Source organism: Glycine soja, chromosome 1, assembly GCF_004193775.1.
Source record: "Glycine soja cultivar W05 chromosome 1, ASM419377v2, whole genome shotgun sequence".
In the NCBI taxonomy this organism is placed as follows: Eukaryota; Viridiplantae; Streptophyta; class Magnoliopsida; order Fabales; family Fabaceae; genus Glycine; species Glycine soja.
Window position 1 is genome coordinate 11148450 of NC_041002.1, and position 22263 is coordinate 11170712.

General features: G+C 31.9%; 1 protein-coding gene across 2 annotated transcripts; it reads right to left on the reverse strand.

Moving 5' to 3' along the window:
- Positions 1-2163: 2163 nt before the first annotated feature.
- Positions 2164-5248, reverse strand: LOC114412572 (sugar transport protein 12-like). Of its 2 annotated transcripts, none has more exons than XM_028376514.1 (4): positions 5005-5248; positions 4250-4575; positions 3167-3796; positions 2164-2829 (listed from the first exon to the last, which is right to left on the reverse strand). In XM_028376514.1, exons 1-4 carry the CDS (start codon positions 5198-5200, stop codon positions 2359-2361), a joined length of 1623 nt encoding a protein of 540 aa, XP_028232315.1. In that variant the 5' UTR covers positions 5201-5248; the 3' UTR covers positions 2164-2358. The 2 variants fall into 2 exon arrangements, with proteins under 2 accessions (XP_028232315.1, XP_028232322.1); XM_028376521.1 differs by having other exon boundaries at positions 2164-2817; positions 5005-5246.
- Between the last annotated feature and the right edge of the window lie 17015 nt (positions 5249-22263).

Below are 22263 nucleotides of genomic sequence, written 5' to 3' on the forward strand. Positions count from 1 at the left end.
GTACCATGATCTATCGAGATTGTTGCAAGTTATGTAGCAATTTCTTCCTAATATTATGGTAGAGAAGGAAACATTGCCAATTCCACCACAAGGAGGTCAACTAGTAGAGGGTTCCATCATCCTTTTTGGAGTTTCAGACTATGTATCGATGGGTTTCAATATTGCAAGCCCATAGTTCAGGTCGATGGAACATGGTTGTATGGTAAGTACAAGGGAACCCTCCTTGTGGCAGTTGCACAAGATGGAAACAATAAAATCCTTTGGATAATATATGCTATTGTTGAGAGTGAATCAGCGAGAGCATGGTTGTTCTTCCTCCGAAATCTAAAAAGGCATGTCACCCCACAACATAGTCTGAGCATGATTTCAGACATGGGTGGACGACATAAAATTTTGAGCATGTGTTTTGTATTCGACACATTGCTTAGAATTACATGAGGAGGTACAAGAACAATCCCATCAAAAAATTAATTTTCAATATGGGTGGATGTCAAACTTCTTTCTCTTCATATTAAATGTCACTTCATTTTGTATTATTCACAATAATAAAATTGTATGTTTATAACTACTCATCATATGCAAAGACAGATCCTACGTTCAATTACTACTACAGCATGCTGAGGGAGGAAGCAGATGTTGACTGAGCAATTAATTGGCTCAACGATGGGGGCACATGACCACCAATCCTGCTATCCTACGTACAATTACTACTACAACATGAGGCATGTTTAGAAAAATGGACTCTCGCATGACATGATGGCTGACAATAGGGGCACATGACCACCAATCCTGCTAAGTTGATTAATTCCATACTTAAGAAATTTTCCAATAGGTATGCTAGTAAAATCCACATATGTAAGGTGTAATGCACTATTCAACAAAAGAGGAAGAGAGGCCGCAACAATGCTTGCATTTGGCCAAGTTTATATGGAAGTACTAAACAAGGCCATCGAATATACACTCACAATATTCTTGAGTTTGATCAATGCGACACACAATTTTTGGTCCAAGAGACAATAAACCCAAAAGAGGTTTGGCTCGCTGGAGATTTCACGATCATGCTGGATGAAAGATGGTGTGACTGTGGCAAATTACAGAAGTTGCACATGCCTTGTACTCATGTTGTTGCTGCTTGTAAGCATGCTCATCATGAGTATAGAAATTACATACATCATGTGTATACATTGGAAAGTGTCTCCAACGTATACAAATGATTGTTTGGAGAATTACACAACAAAGCCTATTAACCCCTGTGTCACGAGCCAATGATCTCCCTCGACCCAAATAAGAAAAAAAGTATTAAGGGTCGTTTTGTTTCCACTCGTATCCACACCGAAATGGATATCCGAAAACTGAGTCAACCAAAGCAATGTTCCGTGTGTCGCATCACAAGTCATACAAAGAAAAATTATCCTTGCCGTGTAGGCTCACGCCAACAACGTTGAATGTATGCCATATTGTTTGTATCTATATAATTGTGTTGTATTAATTCAAATTTAAATATTCACTTCAATTTAATTTGTTTCTATACTTTTAATCTTCTTTCGATTGTTTGCTACATGCTCTTTTTCTTTTTATTATCATTTATATTTTTTTGACTTATTTTTTATAAGCTAAATGTTTTTATTAAATTAAAATTTTGAAAATCAAATAAAATTAATTTTATCATTAACTTCATTTTTTTCTAATTTAAAAGTGACTTTTAAAATTTTTCAATGTTACTCTCTTTTTAATAATGCAAAACATTTGATATGTATAAATATCATAAGTGATATCATTTCATAGGAAAAAAATATTTGATAAACATTCACAATGTTATTACCAAACAACTAGGGAGAGAGAAAAAAATAATTAGAAAAAATATCACTTTTAGAGTATTTATGATATGATAACAAAACAAGTGAAAAATCCGTGTGGAGGGAAATAGATTTCTCACTTGTCACAGTAATTTGTATCTTTGGGGTAAATATTTTTTGGGTTGTTTATTTGGGTAAAAATTTACAATTTTTGTATTTTTTTGGTAAAAAACTACTCTCACAATCTTTCTACGCCATTAAATTTTCTATGTAACTTGAGAAAGTTAGATTTCAATTTTCACCTTCCTATTTGAACAATTTTGTGAGAAATATAAATTAAAATGGATTTCAGGTCACAATAGAAGTCTTTGACTATGGCATGTAACTCCACATTTAATCAAGTTGATAATCAATTGTTAAAGGTCTTTGCAGTATACAAAGTGAAGATTTCATCTTAAAATGTTATGTACATTAGAGTATCATAAAGAAAGCTAGGCCAATAAATTCAAGTTGTTAAAGCAGACGTGGATAAATCAAAGACTGAAACCAACACAACTAGTAATCAACATTTGGAGTTCATTTTGTCGTTTTGGATGGGGTTGTCCGACTCCAAAAATTTGCCCCAGATGGGGTGTTTCTGCCAAACCATACTCATTTCCTCAAGTGGGATGCCCTTTGTCTCAGGCAATAACTTGTAGATGAATAAGGTCATGATCACCACAAAGCACCCAAAGAAGATGAACAAACCAAACTTCATGTGACAGAGCATTGATGTGAAGAATTGAGCTATGAAGAAAGTGCTGATCATGTTGACACCAACTGTGATACTCTGAGCAGCAGGTCTAATCTCAAGGGGAAAGATTTCACTAGGTATCAACCAGCCTAGAGGACCCCATGACCAAGCAAAACCTGAAACATACACACAGATGATCCCCACAACCACGATTGCATACCACTTAGGCAGTGTACCTGGGTTCCCATTTGTGCCAAATGTAACCGCAATAGCAATTGTCATGATGATCTGTTGCCAAAACTAACCAAATCAGTGAGATGGAAAATGTTGGTGTTTGAATGGGGGTATACAAAATTAATTTTAATTGAAGTTGATTTTACAAAATTGATTTTGATGTTAAGTGATTTACGTTTGGATATTTTTCTTCTAAAAGAAAGTTATCATTAAGATTCGGTATATAATTTTTTATCTGATACAAAAATTACTCTTAAAATCGTTTCAACCCAAAATTATTTTCTTAACACAAGATCGAATGTGAGTATTATAAAATCACGTTAATGGGTATTTCAATGTAATTTTAAATTATCTAATGTGAATCCAAACACACTTTATGTGGTGAGGAGAGGAGTGGAAGTACCTGGCAAATCAACATTTGAGCACCACCCTCCAGGAAAAGGGTGCGTCTTCCAAATTTATCGACAAGAAGAATTGAAACCAGGGTTGAAACAGGTTTAAAGCTGCCAATGATCACTGCAGACATGAGAGATGCCCCGCTTCCAAAACCAATTGTTCTGAACAAAATAGGAGCATAGAATGTGATCACATTCAAGCCAGTGAACTGTTGGAAGAAGGGAATGCAAATGGCAAAAACAAGCTGTGGCCTATACTTTCTATCCATCAAGGTTCTCCAAGGGTGTTTCACATTCTGTGAGGCTTCACTAGCAGCAAGTATGTCCCTGAATTCTGCATCAACTTCAGTTGTACCACGAATTTTTACAAGCTCCCTTTTGGCATCTTCATGAAGACCACGTTCAACAAGGGAGCTTGGTGAGTCAGGAAGGCAAAATGAGCCTATAACAAAAATGAAAGCAGGGACTGCACCTAGCCCCAGGCTTAAGCGCCATCCCTGACCATTCAGTATCTTGGAAAAGTAGTAGTTGAAGAGATTGGCCACAAAGATGCCTATTGTGATTGACAATTGGAAGCACATGTTTAGAGCTCCACGGTATTTATAAGGGGCCATCTCTGACACATAGATTGGAACTGACTGAAAATACAAGTGATTATTGGTTAGCAAAGGACTGTAATCAAAACAGGACTCAATTGAGACCTATAGAAAAGAGTAAGTAGTAGTGTAAAGGAATTTTACAATAATTATTTTAAAAGTTGTCAGTATGGTTGCTGATCAGTTGACAAAGTAAAACCCTAATACGATTTCTGATTGATCAATTGAGTAAAAACACTATAAAAACCTGGTACGGTTTTGATTGGCCGATAGAGTAAAAACACTTTACTCTATAAAACTAAACTAACGTACTCTAGTGTCTGGAGGATCCTCGCAATACAAAGGTATGAGAGAGGATCATTGTATGCAGTCTTACCTTTGCATATACAAACAGGCTGTTACCGACTTAGGCACAACTTTACCACTATGTGATAGCTCGCCCTCAAAAACACTTTACTCTATAAATATAGAAATTAAAATCTTAAGAAAATATACCTGATTGGCACAACCAATGCCAAAACCAAGCAACAACCTGCCAACAATAAGCATCCAGATGCTTACAGCTAATCCATTGAGTAATGCACCTGCCACAAAGAATATTCCACCCATAATCATAGTTGCACGTCTTCCCAACATTCGGGTTATGCTGGATGCCCCAAGACCCGCAGCAAGAGCACTTAGATAAAGGGAAGATGTAAACAGTGTCAGTATCTGACTGTTGAATTTGCAGTACTGGTTTGAAGAAGGCTTCACGTTAGACTCCTTTTCATATACAGATGGGAAGAACTTCTTCAGGAAGGAATCCATGGAGGTCACTCCACCTATGAAATTAACACAACAAAAAAAATCCCACATTCGGAAATTTCATCAATCAGAAAATATGCATCGGCTATATTCATTTCAAGATTAAAACAGAAACAAAAGTTAATTACAAATAACATCAAACTAAGTTTTTATTTTTATCTGCAAATGTTAGTTTGTTAGCAAAAGAAATCGAACTGACAACCTTTTTCCTCTTCCTTTTTCCCTTAGCCATTCAACACACCTTATATCTCCTCTGACCAAGATAAGTACTGTCTTTAAAAACCCAAACCCCCCATCCTTAACACACAATTCACCAGATAATAATGCGATAAAAACCCAGATATCAAACCTCGTTTCAAGATTCAAACACGGTCAAAATGGGAAATTAGAAAAGGATTTAGCATCAAAGCAAGAATTTTTAAGCAAATGTTGAAGATTGGATTTACCTGAAACACCATGGTCATAGCCAAAAATCAACCCACCGGTGGCCGCCATGATACAAGTAAGAACCACCCTAAGGGTGAGTTTTGCCGGATACTTGATTGGAACTTCCATGAATTTTTGCTGAGTAATAATATCCTCAGCTACAAGTTTTGGAGAGGTGAAGAACACATTAGCATTATAGTGAGAAGATCGAAACATGTACTAGACAAAGCTATTTATAGCATTTTAGTTGTATCTTTCCTATCCACCTAATGATTCTATCATTATATATGGAAAGTGGACAGCATAGTAGTTTGTAAGGTGAAATTATTACTAGAATTTTTTCACACACTAGAAAACAAACGAATATTACCGAATACCAACCGTTAAGGAGAGTGGGAAAAGGAGAGAGAAAGACTTGTAAAGTGAAACTAAACTCTAAATTAAACTACATTGTCACATGAATTTTTTAATTAAGGTGGAGGTAAGTGACAACATTGACCCCGAGTTACTTGCTAATGCTTCGTGGTAAAACTTTTATTTTAATTTTATAAAATACTTCATTTGAGTGTACAAAGTTGATTGGATTGGATGTAAGGAAAGGTACTAGTTTCTAGTTGAGATAGATGTTAAATTTGGGGTATATAGGATTTATTTGTGAAAATAAAAAAAGACTGATGATATATATTAATTAAATTTGTTTGAGCAAAACAATATTTAATTTAAGGGATCTTCAAAAAAAATTAAGGGGATTTTAAAAAATAATTATACATAGTTAATGAAAATTGGATAAGCTATTCAGTTCATAAAAAAAAATAATAAGTTATTCAGAATGTAATCAAAAGGTAGAAATTACATAAAAAGATCTACCACTTGAAATTATATAAACAATGGCTTGGACCAGAAAAACCTCCGTCTAATTAGCATAATTTTCAATTCTTGTATGATTTTGACAATTTAATACAATCATTTGTTTAATCAAATACGGTAGACCTTTTTGTCTTTTGTGTGTAGTATACCACTGCACTAGGTATCTAAATTCAGTGTCCGTGAATTAATGAATCACCTTACTAATCAAATGAAAACGAGGTGCGTAACAAAAACCTAAAACTCACCATCAATCATTTTATACCATACGTAATTTGAAATTAAGAAAAATTAATAAATAAATAGTTGAAAGTAAGTGATGCTATGGATAGAATGGATATAAATGCAGCATAAAGCTACAAGAGATAGTTATGACAATCCAACAACAGATAAGAAGGAAATATATTTTGTTGATGTGAAAATTATTTGTACGTAAAGGGTATGAAAATTATTTGTACGTAAAGGGTATAAAAATTTATCAAGCAACTGTAAACACAAATCATAGTAGTTTATGTCCCTTAATTAAATAATTTAGTGTTTGAATTCAGAGTGATCTTTGGATATAGAATAAACTGTATTGAAATTTCACTACCCTTAGGAGCATTCACGGTCTCCAATAAAAATTACATTTTTTTCTGGCAGGGACAATTTCATAATATTAATATGAAGCGCAGAGAAAAAAGAAAGTATAAGAATTTAATACAGATAAGATCAAATTCAAGAAATACGAGAGCTACTCTCTCAGAAAGTAGTGTATAGTGTGGCTGTGGCACAGTACTATAGAGGCACCAATTTAAATTTTAAGAAATGAAACAGTGTTGGAATCTTTGCAGTGTGATTGCAATTGGACCGTGTGACTTGTGAGGTCCCATGTTGTGAAGTGTGAACAGAGAACTAAATTGGTGGAGTGGAGGCAATCTCTTTCTTTCTTTCTTTCTTTTTTCTTATATGTAGGAGTGGAGGCAATTTCAAGCTTTGAAGCAACGCAAAAATCATTAGACTATAAATGATCGATCGTAGGCGTGGGGCATTGCGTTAATCATCATTATACACTCATTTGGTATATATATATATATATATGCATCTATTAAAGGATAGAAATGAATGAGAGAAGAGAAAATGTATCATCATTATACACTCATTTAGTATATGGAAGAGACGTAATTGGTAATGTAAGTATGTAACTTAATAAAAGGTATAAAAAAATCCGTTCAAAAAAATAAAAGGATAGGTGGGGAAAAAAGGGTAAAGTATTGAGCAAGTATATAAATAGGGTAAGTATATATTTATGTATTTCTTTTCTTTTATTTTCTTTCTATCTATTTTTTTATCACTTTCTTGCTTACATATTATGGGTTAATTAATTTTTTTGTAAGGATTAGTTTGTCACACATTGAAATTATAATAAAATAATTTAATAATTATAATCATAAAAGTCAATTTTTTATATAAAAAAAGAAACAGCTAATTTTATGATAAACTATTTAAAATAGCTTCTAATTTTAATGAGATTTTATATTCCTTTCAATTTCTAATTAGTGAAACATATACATGAAAAACTAACAAAACGATTTATATCAATTATCACATCTTTTATTTGCATTTTTTTTTATGTCTTTCCTATACCTATCCACCCAATATTGAGACGAACACTATACAGTAATGGTTCCCACAAGAGAAGAGGATGCAGACGCGAGTGCTGTGCTTAGTCAATTAAGCACTAAAGTTTTTTATCAGTCACGGGCGGGGAGTGGGCCTAGCTATATTCACCCACATTTGACTTGTGCAACATGATTATTTACACGGGACATATATTTATACTTGCACAAAAATCATAATTTGTAATAATCCACTTAGCTAATATTAATCATAAAAATCATACACTAGCAAAAGAAAAAATTGAATATCAAAATTAATTTTTTTATTCAAAATTGAATATCGAAATTAAATAGACCGGTCATCAACATATCAACTTAACGGAATCATGCACGTACCCCTACATCAGTTCTAGCAATTAATTTCATTAATTGCTTTTATAATGTATAAAGAATTCTTTGTAACTTAAAAGCTTTAGCTCACGTGAAACGAAACTCTTCTCAATCATAAACAACTTGAATTTGACCGTACCTCAAAAGTTCAACTTTCAATTTAATTTAATTTTGTCATCCTCTTTCCTTAGCAAGTCTTTCACCAAAAAGATGTATATCAACTGGTATTTTTTTTAGTTGTTTTATTCAACATTTCTTGCCCGCTGATATTAAGTTAATTAATATTGAATGAAAGCACGCTATTCAATATAGAATTTAATTAACTTTATAATTAATAGAAAAAAGAAAAGTTACAAAAGTTGGGTAAGGTAGCACAAAGGCTTGTGTTTGATAGACCTCCCAAGGTTTTTTCATTTGCACTTTAGTTCAGGGATGGAAAAAAATCTGCATTCACGAATAAAATCTGCAATGGATATAAAACAAGTAGTGTTGATGGATAACCGTGGATACGAGTATTTCAGGTAACCATTAGTTAACGAACTGGTGAGAAAGGATATCCGTCACACACACATAACCATAACCATAACCATAAACACATAACCATAGGTTATATAAAAAAAACTCTAATCTATCTGCTCTACACTTTGCTCCTCTCTTTCACATAGTCACTCACTAACGCTCACGTGATGCTCTCCCTCACGCTCACGTGATGCTCTCCCTCACGAATCACAGACTCGTGACCTCAGCCAACGACGCTCTCCCTCACAGCCTCGCAACCCCCGCATCGTACCGGCCGGCAAGTCACTTCTAAGCAGAAAATTGAATCAGTTGAAATTGTTATTATTATTTAGACTTCAGGAATTGAAGATGAACTTCTTCTTGGACTTATGTCTTAAATAGATTAATTTTATTTGAATTAGTGTTTTAAAGAGACTAATATTATTTAAATTTATGGACATGTTTTAAAGAATCTAATTCTCATGAAATTGTTCAGCATTATATATTTTTTTCTTTCTTTTGCTAAAAAAATATCTTTTTTAATATTTACAGATATCCATATGAATATTTGCGGGTTTATAAATATCCACATAATTATATATGTAGATACCTACGGGTTAACAAATATTTTAGCAAATGGAGTGAGGTAGCAGTTAGACACTACGTGTGCCACCCCGTGTTCGTTGTGATCCCTACTTCAGTCATGGGAGTGTTGCACTGAGTAAGGAAGAAAGAAAAACAAAACAAACGAACACTTAATAAGTTCTGAAGTTACAACTATATTAACAAAGTTTCATGTGACACCTTTTTTAATAAAGTTCTGCATTTGGACTGCGGGTAGGAATTTTATGCACTCTATTGGGATCGGAAATTGCGGTACAACGCGATTCGCGGACATGGTTTTGTACAGTGACCCTCCGTAACAGACGTGATTTATATAAATTGTTTCAGATATATTACTAGGAGTTTTGGTAAATAGAATACTGTTAATATAGCCAAAATTTGTTGAACTATCACGATCAGTTTAGTGATAGAAAATTTAGATAGTATGTATGAATAGGAGTGTTATAGGTAGGTTGAGTTAGATTTGATTTATTTTGTTATTCAGCCAGTTAAAAAATCTATAATTTGGGACGGCTTGGATTTGTATTTTTTTTTTTTAGCCCAATCTGATCATAAACATATTTTGATCGGATTGGATTGAATTAATTGGTTTGAATATTTTAAAAAAAAGTATTAAAAAATTTAAAATAATAATTTGTATTTGTCTACATTTTTTTAAGTATATAATAACTCAATACAAAAAATTAATTTGTAAAAATATTTGACTAATAGAATTAATGATTATAGTACTAATACCATATTAAAATGTAAAAATATAAACAAATTAAGACTAAACTAAAAATAACTTAAAAAATCATGGGTGGTTTAAATTTATAATTTAATAAACTATGTAATCTAAAAATTATTAATATGTTTTGTATTTAATAATTAATTTATATATATAATAAATTAAATTATATAATATGGGTTGAGTTGGATTGGATCAAGTTCAAGAAAACAAAATTCATTTCTCAACAAGTTCATGATCGGATTTTAATCAGATTGATTCAGATTAGACTCAAACACTTTAGAAATCCAACTCACTATAATTGGATCGGGTTGGGTCAGAGGTTAATCCGGACCTGTGAACAATCCTAATCCTATGTATGAAGTGATAAATTCTAATATTAATGTGACTATTGTATTAAAAAAAGTTGAAAAATTGTCAAAAAAAAAATTATTTATATTATAGTAAGATGATATTTCTTATTTATATACATTAATTTTTGAGTTTTTTTTATAAGGTATTTGGTAGAAAGGAAAGAAATTAATAGGCAATTAATAAGGTGGATGAGAATAGCAAAGAGATAAATAAGCAAATAGAAAACAATTGGGTTTGATCTTATATAATACATCTTTTGGGAGAAGCAATGAACTTTTGAGTGTGACTAAGTTTCAAATAAAAAATTAGTCTAATAATTGATCCAAATACCAAAGTTTGTGAGTTCCACTGAAAAGTCAAATGACCTAATTAAGATGGTCACTGTTACTTTAATTTGATTGAAATTTGTTATATATATATATATATATATATATATATATATATATATATATATATATTTATAATTACGTCAATTTCACTCTAATTTAATAAACCTCACTCATAATTTTGTATTTTTGAAATAAATTATAAATAATAAAAAAATGTATTAGAAATTACTATAACTCCTCTGATAAGGTTTGTCAAGGTATAAACACAAAAGGTCAAATAAAACCAACCTTAAAAAATAAACAAACAATTTTTAAAAATTTTCTATATTTTTTCAATTTCTAAATTTTCATTAATTTGTTGTTTCTTTTTACTTTTATCCTAAATATAATATAAAAAAAATCCTCTCCTATTTACTCATATATTTTTTAAAATGTTTATTTCCATTTTAATCAAACAAGGAAGGAAATTAGTAACAACGCCCCAGCCCAAAAGGAAACTTCCAAATATGCTATAATCACTGTAACACTAACACCCCTAATTACTAATCTTCATCACGCATAAGGACCCAAGCCAAGATAAAAATAAATAAATAAAAATAAAAGCAAAAACAAAAACAAATGTCGATCGCTCACTGTCACTGACAAGAGAAAGCGGTGTGATGAGATGATGCAAACGGTTATCAAAAGCAGATACTACAGGAATTGACGGTCGTTCCAAGATGGAGAAACGACGTCGCTGAGCTCGTGTCAACGGCAGGGTTACAAGTCATTTGCGAGGAACATAACTGCCTCTTCTTTTACTATATCGTTTAACACGTTAACTATTTTATTCTACTTATTATGTTTTTTAAAGAAAAAATGAAATTAATCACATGATTTTATGGGTTTTGATTGAATTTTCAATGGATGAATTATATGAATCTGTGGATGAATTATATGATTAGAATGAAATTAATCACATGATTTTAATCACATTATATAGCATCATATAATAATAAATTAAAAAATAATTTCATTCTCATAAATGATAATATAATTTTAGGTAAATTGTTTCTTCTCGTGAATTTACTTGATTTAATAAATTGTTTCTTCCTGGTCCACATACACAATTTTCTTTTTCATTTTTCAATAATTACTGCATGATATTTAAATAGTACATTATTTGAAAAATAAATGAAATAATAATTCCGATAATTAATAATTAGAAAATATCAAGATTATTCGTTTCTAACCAAATACTATAACCTAGTAATAAAGAGTGGATTTTTTAATGAGAAAAACATAGTTGAAATGAAAGATCCAACGATGATGATTTAATAAGGGAGTTATTAATATATATTAGTATTATTTAATTTATATTAACCTTTATTTTAAAATTTAGAATTATTACATGGTAATAATTTTATTAGATCAATGTTTGAGTAATTTTTATTTTAATCTATACTCATAGTTACTACTTTAATACAGTTAACGTGAATTTTTTTTCTTCTAAATCACGTAAATATATTTTTGAAAATCAAGTTAATGTGCAATATTTCAATATTTCATAATTTTGAAATTTTGGGTAATATTTAACGTGCCATATTCAAAAAATATGACACCATTGAATAATGAGATTTCAGAAAATTTAATAATTATTTAATTATTAAAATTATGAAATGTCAATTAGTACACAAAGATATTTCAATATTATTATTTGTAACTGGTAAAAGTGCAAACTTTAAATATTTAAATATTCGTAACTACAGAATAAAATAATGAAATATAAATCTTTTAATTTGTAATTTTAAATTTTAAATATTTGTTAAATAAATATTTTAATGTGAAATATTCAATTTTAAATATGATAAATAATAAATGTATACCATTTATAAGCATGAGATAAAACCTTTTTGTGTCCAGTTATTATGAAAATCAGTGTTTATATATTGATTGTTCCTACTACTTACTTTCGCTTGTTGTAAGTCACATACATACTCATTTTATACTCTTATAAGTGACATCCATCGAGTACGAAAAGGTAATGTTAGCCATAAAGGGAAGTGCATGATCTCTTTTTACGAAATTTAGTTTTACCTCTATTTGAATTGCTAACATTTGAATTTAAGGAAATGACGGAATAGAAGAGAATAAAAGGTTTTTACAAAATATTTCTTAGGGGTCATTTTCAACACGGATGATAACGACTGTCGAATCGATTCAAAACAAATAAAATTATGAAATTATGCAATATAGGATTAACCTAAGTCGACTCAGAGATACAATTCAATTTGGTTCCTACTTTAATTCACTTATAAACAACAAAGGAAATTTCAACGAATAGTTGGTAGGCACTGAAAAGAAATGTGAAAACACATAACATAAATGCAAAATCTAAATTGAAATAGAGTTTAGGTGCAACACACAAATAGAATTGCACAAACAAATTGTAAAACAAATTTGAAATCATCAATCCAATTCTCCAACCCAATGCAAACAAATTATCACAGTTTTGCAAAGAATGATCATGTTATGAGAGTTCAATCAATGTCATTGGAGTTGTTTCAATCGAATTAATCCCTAAATTCTTTGAGATAACAAATTGGGTTGGAATATCATCCAAACAATTTGTGATTAAAGTCAAAATTATGAAAGGAATCCCTAAACTAATGTGTTTTCAATCCTAAGCATATTCATAATCATGAAAATCGAAAATGGGATTGAAGAAAAAGATGAACATTCACATAGATTAGAAATACTAAACCAAAACTCAAATTCAGACTTGCTTGGAGTGGATCCTTGGATCGATTGAGTGTTTATCCTTTCATGATCATCATCAATGGAAGATCCACGAAATTTGTGCAAGAAAAAGGAAGAACATAAGTGAAAAGAGGAAGAAGAATGAAGAACAATTGAGAGAAAAAGTTTGATCCTAAAGCTTGCACAAAAAGTAACTAAATTTGTTTGTGGTACAAAATGAAGTAACTAACTAACTTTCACTAATATATACAGTTACTACTCAGAAGGAAGGGATGGGCCTTGATTAGGCCTATCTAATCTACCTAATTAAACTAATTACACAAAGCAAAGCCCAAATTCGCGGCCCACTTATTCAAGTGCAGAGGTTTTGACTTCCAAACCCAATTTGACCCTCGAAATGGCAGAATTGGCCGAAACTTATTTTTGACAAAATTGAATATCTTTTTCTTAGCTTTCCAGAGACTACTCACAAGCTCAATTTGGAGTTCTGTAGTGTGTGGAAGCAAAGCTTCATGATGAATCAACAATGATTCAAAGGTGTTTTGATGATAACAATGATGACAACAAAAGATGATAACAAAGGTGATGAACAAAAAGCTCAAAAGATCAAAGAACAACTCAAGTGAATCAAAGAACATCTCAAGTAAATCAAGAACAAGTCAAGAGTTCAAGAATCAAGGAGAATTCAAGACTCAAGAAGAAAGCATAGAATCAAGAATCAAGACTCAAGATCTCAAGAATCAAGATCAAGATTCAAGAATGAAGAAAAGACTCAATCAAGATAAGTTTTAAAAAGTTTTTTCAAAACATTGAATAGCACATGAGTTTTTGACAAAACCTTTACCAAAGAGTTTTTACTCTCTGGTAATCGATTACCATATTGTTGTAATCGATTACCAGTAGCAAAATAAGTTTGAAAAAGTTTTCAAACTGAATTTACAACATTCCAAATATTTTCAAAAGGCTATAATCAATTACAATGTTTTGGTAATCAATTACCAGTGTCCTTGAACGTTGAAATTCAAATTTAAATGTGAAGAGTCACATCCTTTCACTCAAAAGCTTTGTGTAATCGATTACACTTATTTGGTAATCGATTACCAGTGTTTGTTTCTGAAAAATCTAAAGATATAACTCTTCAAAAAGGTTTTGACTTTTTCAAATGGGTTTTAAATTTTTCTAAAAGTTATAACTCTTCTGAATGGCCTTCTTGACCAGACATGAAGAGTCTATAAAAGCAAGGCTTTGTTTTGCATTTTAAATAAATCTTTCTAACGACAATCTTGAATACTTTTCCAATCATTTCATTACAATCCTTTACAAGCCTTGAATCTCTTTGAACTTCTTCTTCTTCTTTGTACCAAAAGCTTTCTGAAGTTTTCTGGTTTTCTAAACCTTGAAAACTTGTGCTATTCATCTTTTCATTCTCTTCTCCCTTTGCCAAAAAGAATTCGCCAAGGACTAACCACCTGAATTCTTTTTGTGTCTCTCTTCTCCCTTTTCCAAAAGAACAAAGGACTAATCGCCTGAATTCTTTTGTGTCTCCCTTCTCCCTTGTCAAAGAATTCAAAATGACACAGTCTGAGAATTCTTTTGATTCTTCCCATTCCCTAATACAAAAGCGTTCAAAGGTTTAACCGCCTGAGAATTCTTTTGTATCCCCATTCACAAAGTATCAAAGGTTTAACAGCCTGAGATCTTTGTCTTAACACATTGGAGGGTACATCCTTTGTGGTACAAGTAGAGGGTACATCTACTTGGGTTTGACTGAGAACAAGAGAGGGTACATCTCTTGTGGATCAGTTCTAGTGGAGGGTACATCCACTAGGGTTTCAAAGAGAACAAGGGAGGGTACATCCCTTGTGGATCTTTGCTTGTAAAAGGATTTTTACAAGGTTGAAAGAAATCTCAAGGACCGCAGGTCGCTTGGGGACTGGAGGTAGGCACGGGTTGTTGTCGAACCAGTATAAAAACTCTTGTGTGTTTGTTTCCTTCTTCCCTACTCTTTTACTTTCCGCTGTGTATTTAATTTTTGCTTTTACTTTCTGTTAAATTTCTCTTCTATTCCATATTCTCTTAACAACAAAAGTAAAAGCCTTAAAAGAGTAATTTTTTAATTGGTAAAATTTTAGGAATAATTAATTCAACCCCCCTTCTTAATTATTCTGAGGCCACTCGATCCAACAAGTGGTATCAGAGCAGATTTCTTGTAGAAAGTCTAACAACTTCAAGATTAATGGCCTCTTTAGATTCTTTTTCTTTCAAAAGTATTTTCAGGAACAGGTTACTCAAAGATCATGATGAAGACCAAGTCAACTTGTGTCTCATGACAAAATCTGATGAGAATAACAAAGAAGACTCTATAAGGAAGAAATGGTACATAGACAGTGGATGTTCCAAGCACATGACCGGTGATGTATCCAAATTCACAACTATTTCCCCCAAGAAAAGTGGACATGTTACATAGGCGACAACAACAAGGGCAAAATTATTGGAGTAGGTAAAATAGGTACGAATTCTTCTACTCCTATTGAAGCATAGTTTATTAAGTGTTAGTCAATTATGTGATAAAGGATATAAAGTATCTTTTGATTTTGAAAAATGTGTTATTAAGCATGAGCATGGCAAAGATATTGAACATATAGGTTTTAGAGAAAATAATGTCTACATGATTGATCTAAAACAAAAATCTATAAATGATAGATGCTTTTTAAGTAAAGACTGTGATCCATGGTTATGGCATAAGAGAATTGCTCATATTAACATGGATCATCTAAATAGGTTAATTTCAAAAGATCTAGTTATTGGATTGCCTAGATTAAAATTTGAAAAAGATAAGTTATTTGATGCATGCCAAAAAGGTAAACAAACAAAAGTATCCTTTAAATCTAAAAATATTGTTTCTACCACTCAACCATTGCAATTATTACACATGGATTTGTTTGGACCATCTAGGGTCATGAGTTTTGGTGGAAGTTACTATGCATTAGTAATTGTTGATGATTATTCTAGATATACTTGGACTTTATTTCTTACTCATAAGAATGATGCATTTCATGCATTTAGAAGACTTGCCAAAGTTATTCAAAACAAAAAGAATCTCAAAATAATCTCCATCACAAGTGATCATGGAGGTGAATTTGAAAACAATGATTTTGAAATGTTTTGTGATGAGTATGGTATAGAACACAATTTTTCTGCACCTAGGACACCCCAACAAAATGAAGTAGTAGAAAAGAAAAATAGAGCCCTAGAAGAAATTGCTAGAACTCTTTTAAATGACACACCTCTTCCAAAATACTTTTGGGCAGAAGCGGTTAACACCGCATGTTATATTATGAACAGAGCCTTAATGAGACCTATTCTTAAGAAAACCCCATATGAACTTTTTAACAATAGAAAACCCAATATTGCACATTTACATGTTTTTGGATGTAAATGTTTTGTTCTAAACAATGGTAAAGAAAGTCTAGGAAAGTTTGATGCCAAGGCAGACGAGGGTATCTTCCTTGGGTATTCCTTACATAGTAAAACATTTAGAATATACAACAAAAGAACTATGACAATTGAGGAATCAATACATGTTACTTTTGATGAAACTAACATTACCTCCCCGAGAAAGGAGTTTGTTGATGATATTACAGATACTTTGGAAGATACTCAAAATGAAGAAAGAAATCTGAAAAGAAAGAGAGATGATGAAGACAAGGATGATCAAGATGACACAGCACAAGAAAATGATAATCTTCCTAAAGAATGGAAAACTTCGAGAAATCATCCTCTTGATAACATCATCGGTGATATCTCAAAAGGGGTAACAACTAGACACTCTCTTAAAGATTTATGCAATAATATGAAATTTGTTTCATTAATAGAACCTAAAAACTTTAAAGAAGCCATTATAGATGACCATTGGATAGTAGCTATGCAAGAAGAATTAAATCAATTTGAAAGGAATGATGTATGGGAATTAGTAGAAAAACCTTCAGATTATCCAATCATAGGAACTAAATGGGTATTTAGAAATAAATTGGATGAAAATGGTATAGTAATTAGGAATAAAGCTAGACTTGTAGCAAAAGGATATAACCAAGAAGAAGGTATAGACTATGAAGAAACTTTTGCACCTGTAGCTAGATTAGAAGCAATTAGGATGTTATTAGCATATGCATCTTTTTTGAATTTTAAACTATATCAAATGGATGTCAAAAGTGCTTTCTTAAATGGTCTAATTCAGGAGGAGGTATATGTGGAACAACCTCCTAGGTTTGAAGATTCACAAAAACTAGACCATGTCTATAGATTAAAGAAGGCACTTTATGGCCTAAAACAAGCACCTAGGGCTTGGTATGAAAGATTAAGTAAATTCCTATTAGAAAAGAATTTTACTAGAGGGAAAGTAGATACTACCTTATTCATAAAAAGGAAGGATAATGATATCTTGTTAGTACAAATTTATGTCGATGATATAATTTTTGGATCTACTAATGAATCTTTGTGCAAGGAGTTTTCTATTGATATGCAAAGTGAGTTTGAGATGTCCATGATGGGTGAGTTAAATTACTTTCTTGGACTACAAATCAAACAAACAAATGATGGGATCTTCGTCAATCAAGCAAAGTATTGCAAAGAACTCATTAAGAGATTTGGAATGGAAAACTCAAAACACTTGGCTACTCCTATGAATACAAGTTGTTATCTTGATAAAGATGAATCTGGACAACCTATTGATCCGAAGCAATACAGAGGTATGATTGGATCTCTACTTTACTTATCTACAAGTAGGCCAGATATTATGTTTAGTGTATGCATGTGTGCCAGATTTCAATCAAATCCAAAGTTTTCACATTTATTGGCAGTCAAAAGAATCATAAGATATCTATTAGGAACAGTTAGTTTAGGATTATGGTATCCTAAGAATTCTTTATGTAACCTAGTAGGATACTCAGATTCAGACTTTGCTGGATCAAAAACAGATAGGAAGAGTACTAGTGGTACATGTCAATTCATAGGGTCTGCACTTATTTCTTGGAATAGCAAGAAACAAAATAGTGTAGCTTTATCCACAGCAGAAGCAAAATATATTTCTGCTGGTAGTTGTTGTGCACAAATTTTGTGGATGAAACAACAACTATCTGACTATGGAATAGTATTAGATCACATTCCCATAAAATGTGACAACACAAGTGCCATAAACATATCTAAGAATCCAGTTCTTCATTCTAGAACCAAGCATATAGAAATTAGGCATAATTTTATTAGAGATCATGTTTTAAAAGGTGATGTTGTTTTAGAATTTGTAGATACTAAAAATCAACTTGCAGACATCTTTACAAAACCACTAAGTAAAGATACCTTCTATAACATAAGAAGAGAATTAGGACTAATAGATGTTAGTGACATATCAAAATAAATCTCTATATTACTATGGTATTTGAACAATTTATTATTTCCTTATTTGCATGGTTTGGTTGAACAAGTATGTTATTTGACTATGTGGATTTTATAAGTTAATCTGTTTATGATTGTTGCTTCATGGTTTTTACTTCATGTTGTGGTTAATATTTTTTATGAATGCTGTATGAATGTTTAAGATATATTTGCATACTTTAAGTTTGATACACACTTTGGCTTTTTGTTGATGCCAAAGGGGGAGAGAAATAGGGATAAATCAAGAACTCACATGAGTAAACAATTTAATTTTAAGATAACCATAAATTCAAGAACAAAGGGGGAGCATTTATAAGAGTGATAGACAAGGAAAAAGTGTGTGTGTGTTTCTTGATTTCAGAAGTTGTCATCATCAAAAAGGGGGAGATTGTGGAAGCAAAGCTTCATGATGAATCAACAATGATTCAAAGGTGTTTTGATGATAACAATGATGACAACAAAAGATGATAACAAAGGTGATGAACAAAAAGCTCAAAAGATCAAAAAACAACTCAAGTGAATCAAAGAACATCTCAAGTAAATCAAGAACAAGTCAAGAGTTCAAGAATCAAGGAGAATTCAAGACTCAAGAAGAAAGCCTAGAATCAAGAATCAAGACTCAAGATCTCAAGAATCAAGATCAAGATTCAAGACTCAAGATTCAAGAATGAAGAAAAGACTCAATCAAGATAAGTATTAAAAAGTTTTTTCAAAACTTTGAATAGCACATGAGTTTTTGACAAAACCTTTACCAAAGAGTTTTTACTCTCTGGTAATCGATTACCATATTGTTGTAATCGATTACCAGTAGCAAAATGAGTTTGAAAAAGTTTTCAAACTAAATTTACAACGTTCCAAATATTTTCAAAAGGCTGTAATCGATTACAATGTTTTGGTAATCGATTACCAGTGTCCTTGAACGTTGAAATTCAAATTTAAATGTGAAGAGTCACACCCTTTCACTCAAAAGCTTTGTGTAATCGATTACACTTATTTGGTAATCGATTACCAGTGTTTGTTTCTAAAAAATCTAAAGATGTAACTCTTCAAAAAGGTTTAGACTTTTTCAAATGGGTTTTAAGTTTTTCTAAAAGTTATAACTCTTCTGAATGACCTTCTTGACCAGACTGAAGAGTTTATAAAAGCAAGACTTTGTTTTTCATTTTAAATAAATCTTTCTAACAACAATCTTGAATACTTTTCCAATCATTTCATTACAATCCTTTACAAGCCTTGAATCTCTTTGAACTTCTTCTTCTTCTTTGTACCAAAAGCTTTCTGAAGTTTTCTGGTTTTCTAAACTTTGAAAACTTGTGCTATTCATCTTGTCATTCTCTTCTCTCTTTGCCAAAAAGAATTCGCCAAGGACTAACCGCCTGAATTCTTTTTGTGTCTCTCTTCTCCCTTTTCCAAAAGAACAAAGGACTAACCGCCTGAATTCTTTTGTGTCTCCCTTCTCCCTTGTCAAAGAATTCAAAACGACATAGTCTGAGAATTCTTTTGATTCTTCCCATTCCCTAATACAAAAGCGTTCAGAGGTTTAACCGCCTGAGAATTCTTTTGTATCTCCATTCACAAAGTATCAAAGGTTTAACAGCCTGAGATCTTTGTCTTAACACATTGGAGGGTACATCCTTTGTGGTACAAGTAGAGGGTACATCTACTTGAGTTTGACTGAGAACAAGAGAGGGTACATCTCTTGTGGATCAGTTCTAGTGGAGGGTACATCCACTAGGGTTTCAAAGAGAACAAGGGAGGGTACATCCCTTGTGGATCTTTGCTTGTAAAAGGATTTTTACAAGGTTGAAAGAAATCTCAAGGACCGCAGGTCACTTGGGGACTGGAGGTAGGCACGGGTTGTTGCCGAACCAGTATAAAAACTCTTGTGTGTTTGTTTCCTTCTTCCCTATTCTTTTACTTTCCGCTATGCATTTAATTTTTGCTTTTACTTTCTGTTAAGTTTCTCTTCTACTCCATATTCTCTTAACAACAAAAGTAAAAGCCTTAAAAGAGTAATTTTTTAATTGGTAAAGTTTTAGGAATAATTAATTCAACCCCCCTTCTTAATTATTCTGAGGCCACTCGATCCAACATAGTGTCCTATAGGCCCTGCATAAGGCAGATATGCCCAGTAAGCACAAAAATTCAAAAATAAGCTACAATTACCAGTTAAGCTCAATCATTTGCCTAAGATCAAAACTAAGTTAAAAGTGAGAAAATAAGGGTCAAAGAGGTGTCAATTGAGCTAAGAATAATAGAAAAATACTAAACTACAAATGCTCAATTAGCGAATAAGGAACACATGTTGTTGTCTGTACTTTTATTCCTTTCCTTTCCAATCAGAGCATGCCACGTCCCCTCACCTCCCAATGTGAGACAACGATCCTATCAAGACTCAACACTAATCTCGTAACGGATCCTTCATTAAAGTCTATAAAAGTCAACCTCTACCTAAAAGCAGAGCATGAAAAAATATCATAAGGAAATGAGAAAATCTCTGAAGTGAAACTTTGCAAAATCATTAAATGATACATTTGATCTTACACTATCTATTCTTTTCTATGAAAAGTTATCTTATATTTGAGCTTCATTCTCTATCCACTCATCGAGTGTTATTGAATCATTGCATTCATTCAAATTTTTGTTTGTGAAAGTCAAGAGTGACGTAGTGTTAAACAATACTTGGGTTTTCTTGGATGCAAGGGGAGTCTAAGTTAGTGTCATAAATGGCTAGAAGAATATTTATATAGCCAAGAGTGGCAGGACAAAATACTTGTTTTTTAATCAATGTTTTGATTAGTGGAACCCTTTAAAGTTGCGTAAAGGAGAATTGGACATAGCTCTATTTGAGTGAACCAATATAAACCAATTGATTTTACGTCTCTTAAGAGGCTTTATTGAGTATTCTCTTAGTTTTCTCTGTCAAATTTTTCTCACCAAGTGTTTTTTAAAACCTCTTAAAAATATCGCTTTATATATTTACTAGACAATCAACCTTTTTTGTCATCAAACTTGTTTTCTTATCAGTGGATAACTCTAGTTCGTATATCTTTCTGAACTTGTGATAGAGTTTTATTTGCAAAAAAATCTTATCTTTGATTAACACATTATTCAATCCCTCTTCTATTGTGTTTTTTGTTATTTAGTTGGTATTAGAACTTGGCCTTACGGGTTGAGTATTTAACAATACTAGGGAAAAAATCTAGCAAATCAAAGAAAGAAATGGAAGAAGGATTCTCCACCAACAAACCACCTATGTTCAGAGGTGTGAAATATGACTACTGAAAAGAACAAATGATAGCTCATTTTGAATCCATTCACATTGACCTATGAGACGTGGTGGAAAATGGAAATCACATTTCATATGACGACCAGTTAAATGAAATCCCAAGGAGCTAGTGGATAGAGGATCAAAAACTCAGATTCCTACTCAACTCCAAGGCTCAAAATGTGATGCTATGTGCCTTATCAGAGGAAGAATACACAAAAGTACAAAGCTTCAGGAGTGCTAAGCAGAAGTAGGACACTCTAGTTGTAACCTATGAAGGAATGTTGCAAGCAAAAAGAAACAAACTAAGTCTCCTCACTCGTAAGTATGAACTTCACTAAGAAAGCAGGCAAAGACATAAAAAGTATATTTGGACGCTTTCAAACCATTCTTAATGAATTAAGATCTCTAGGCAAAACTTATGATAACTATGATCATATTGACAAAATCTTGAGAAG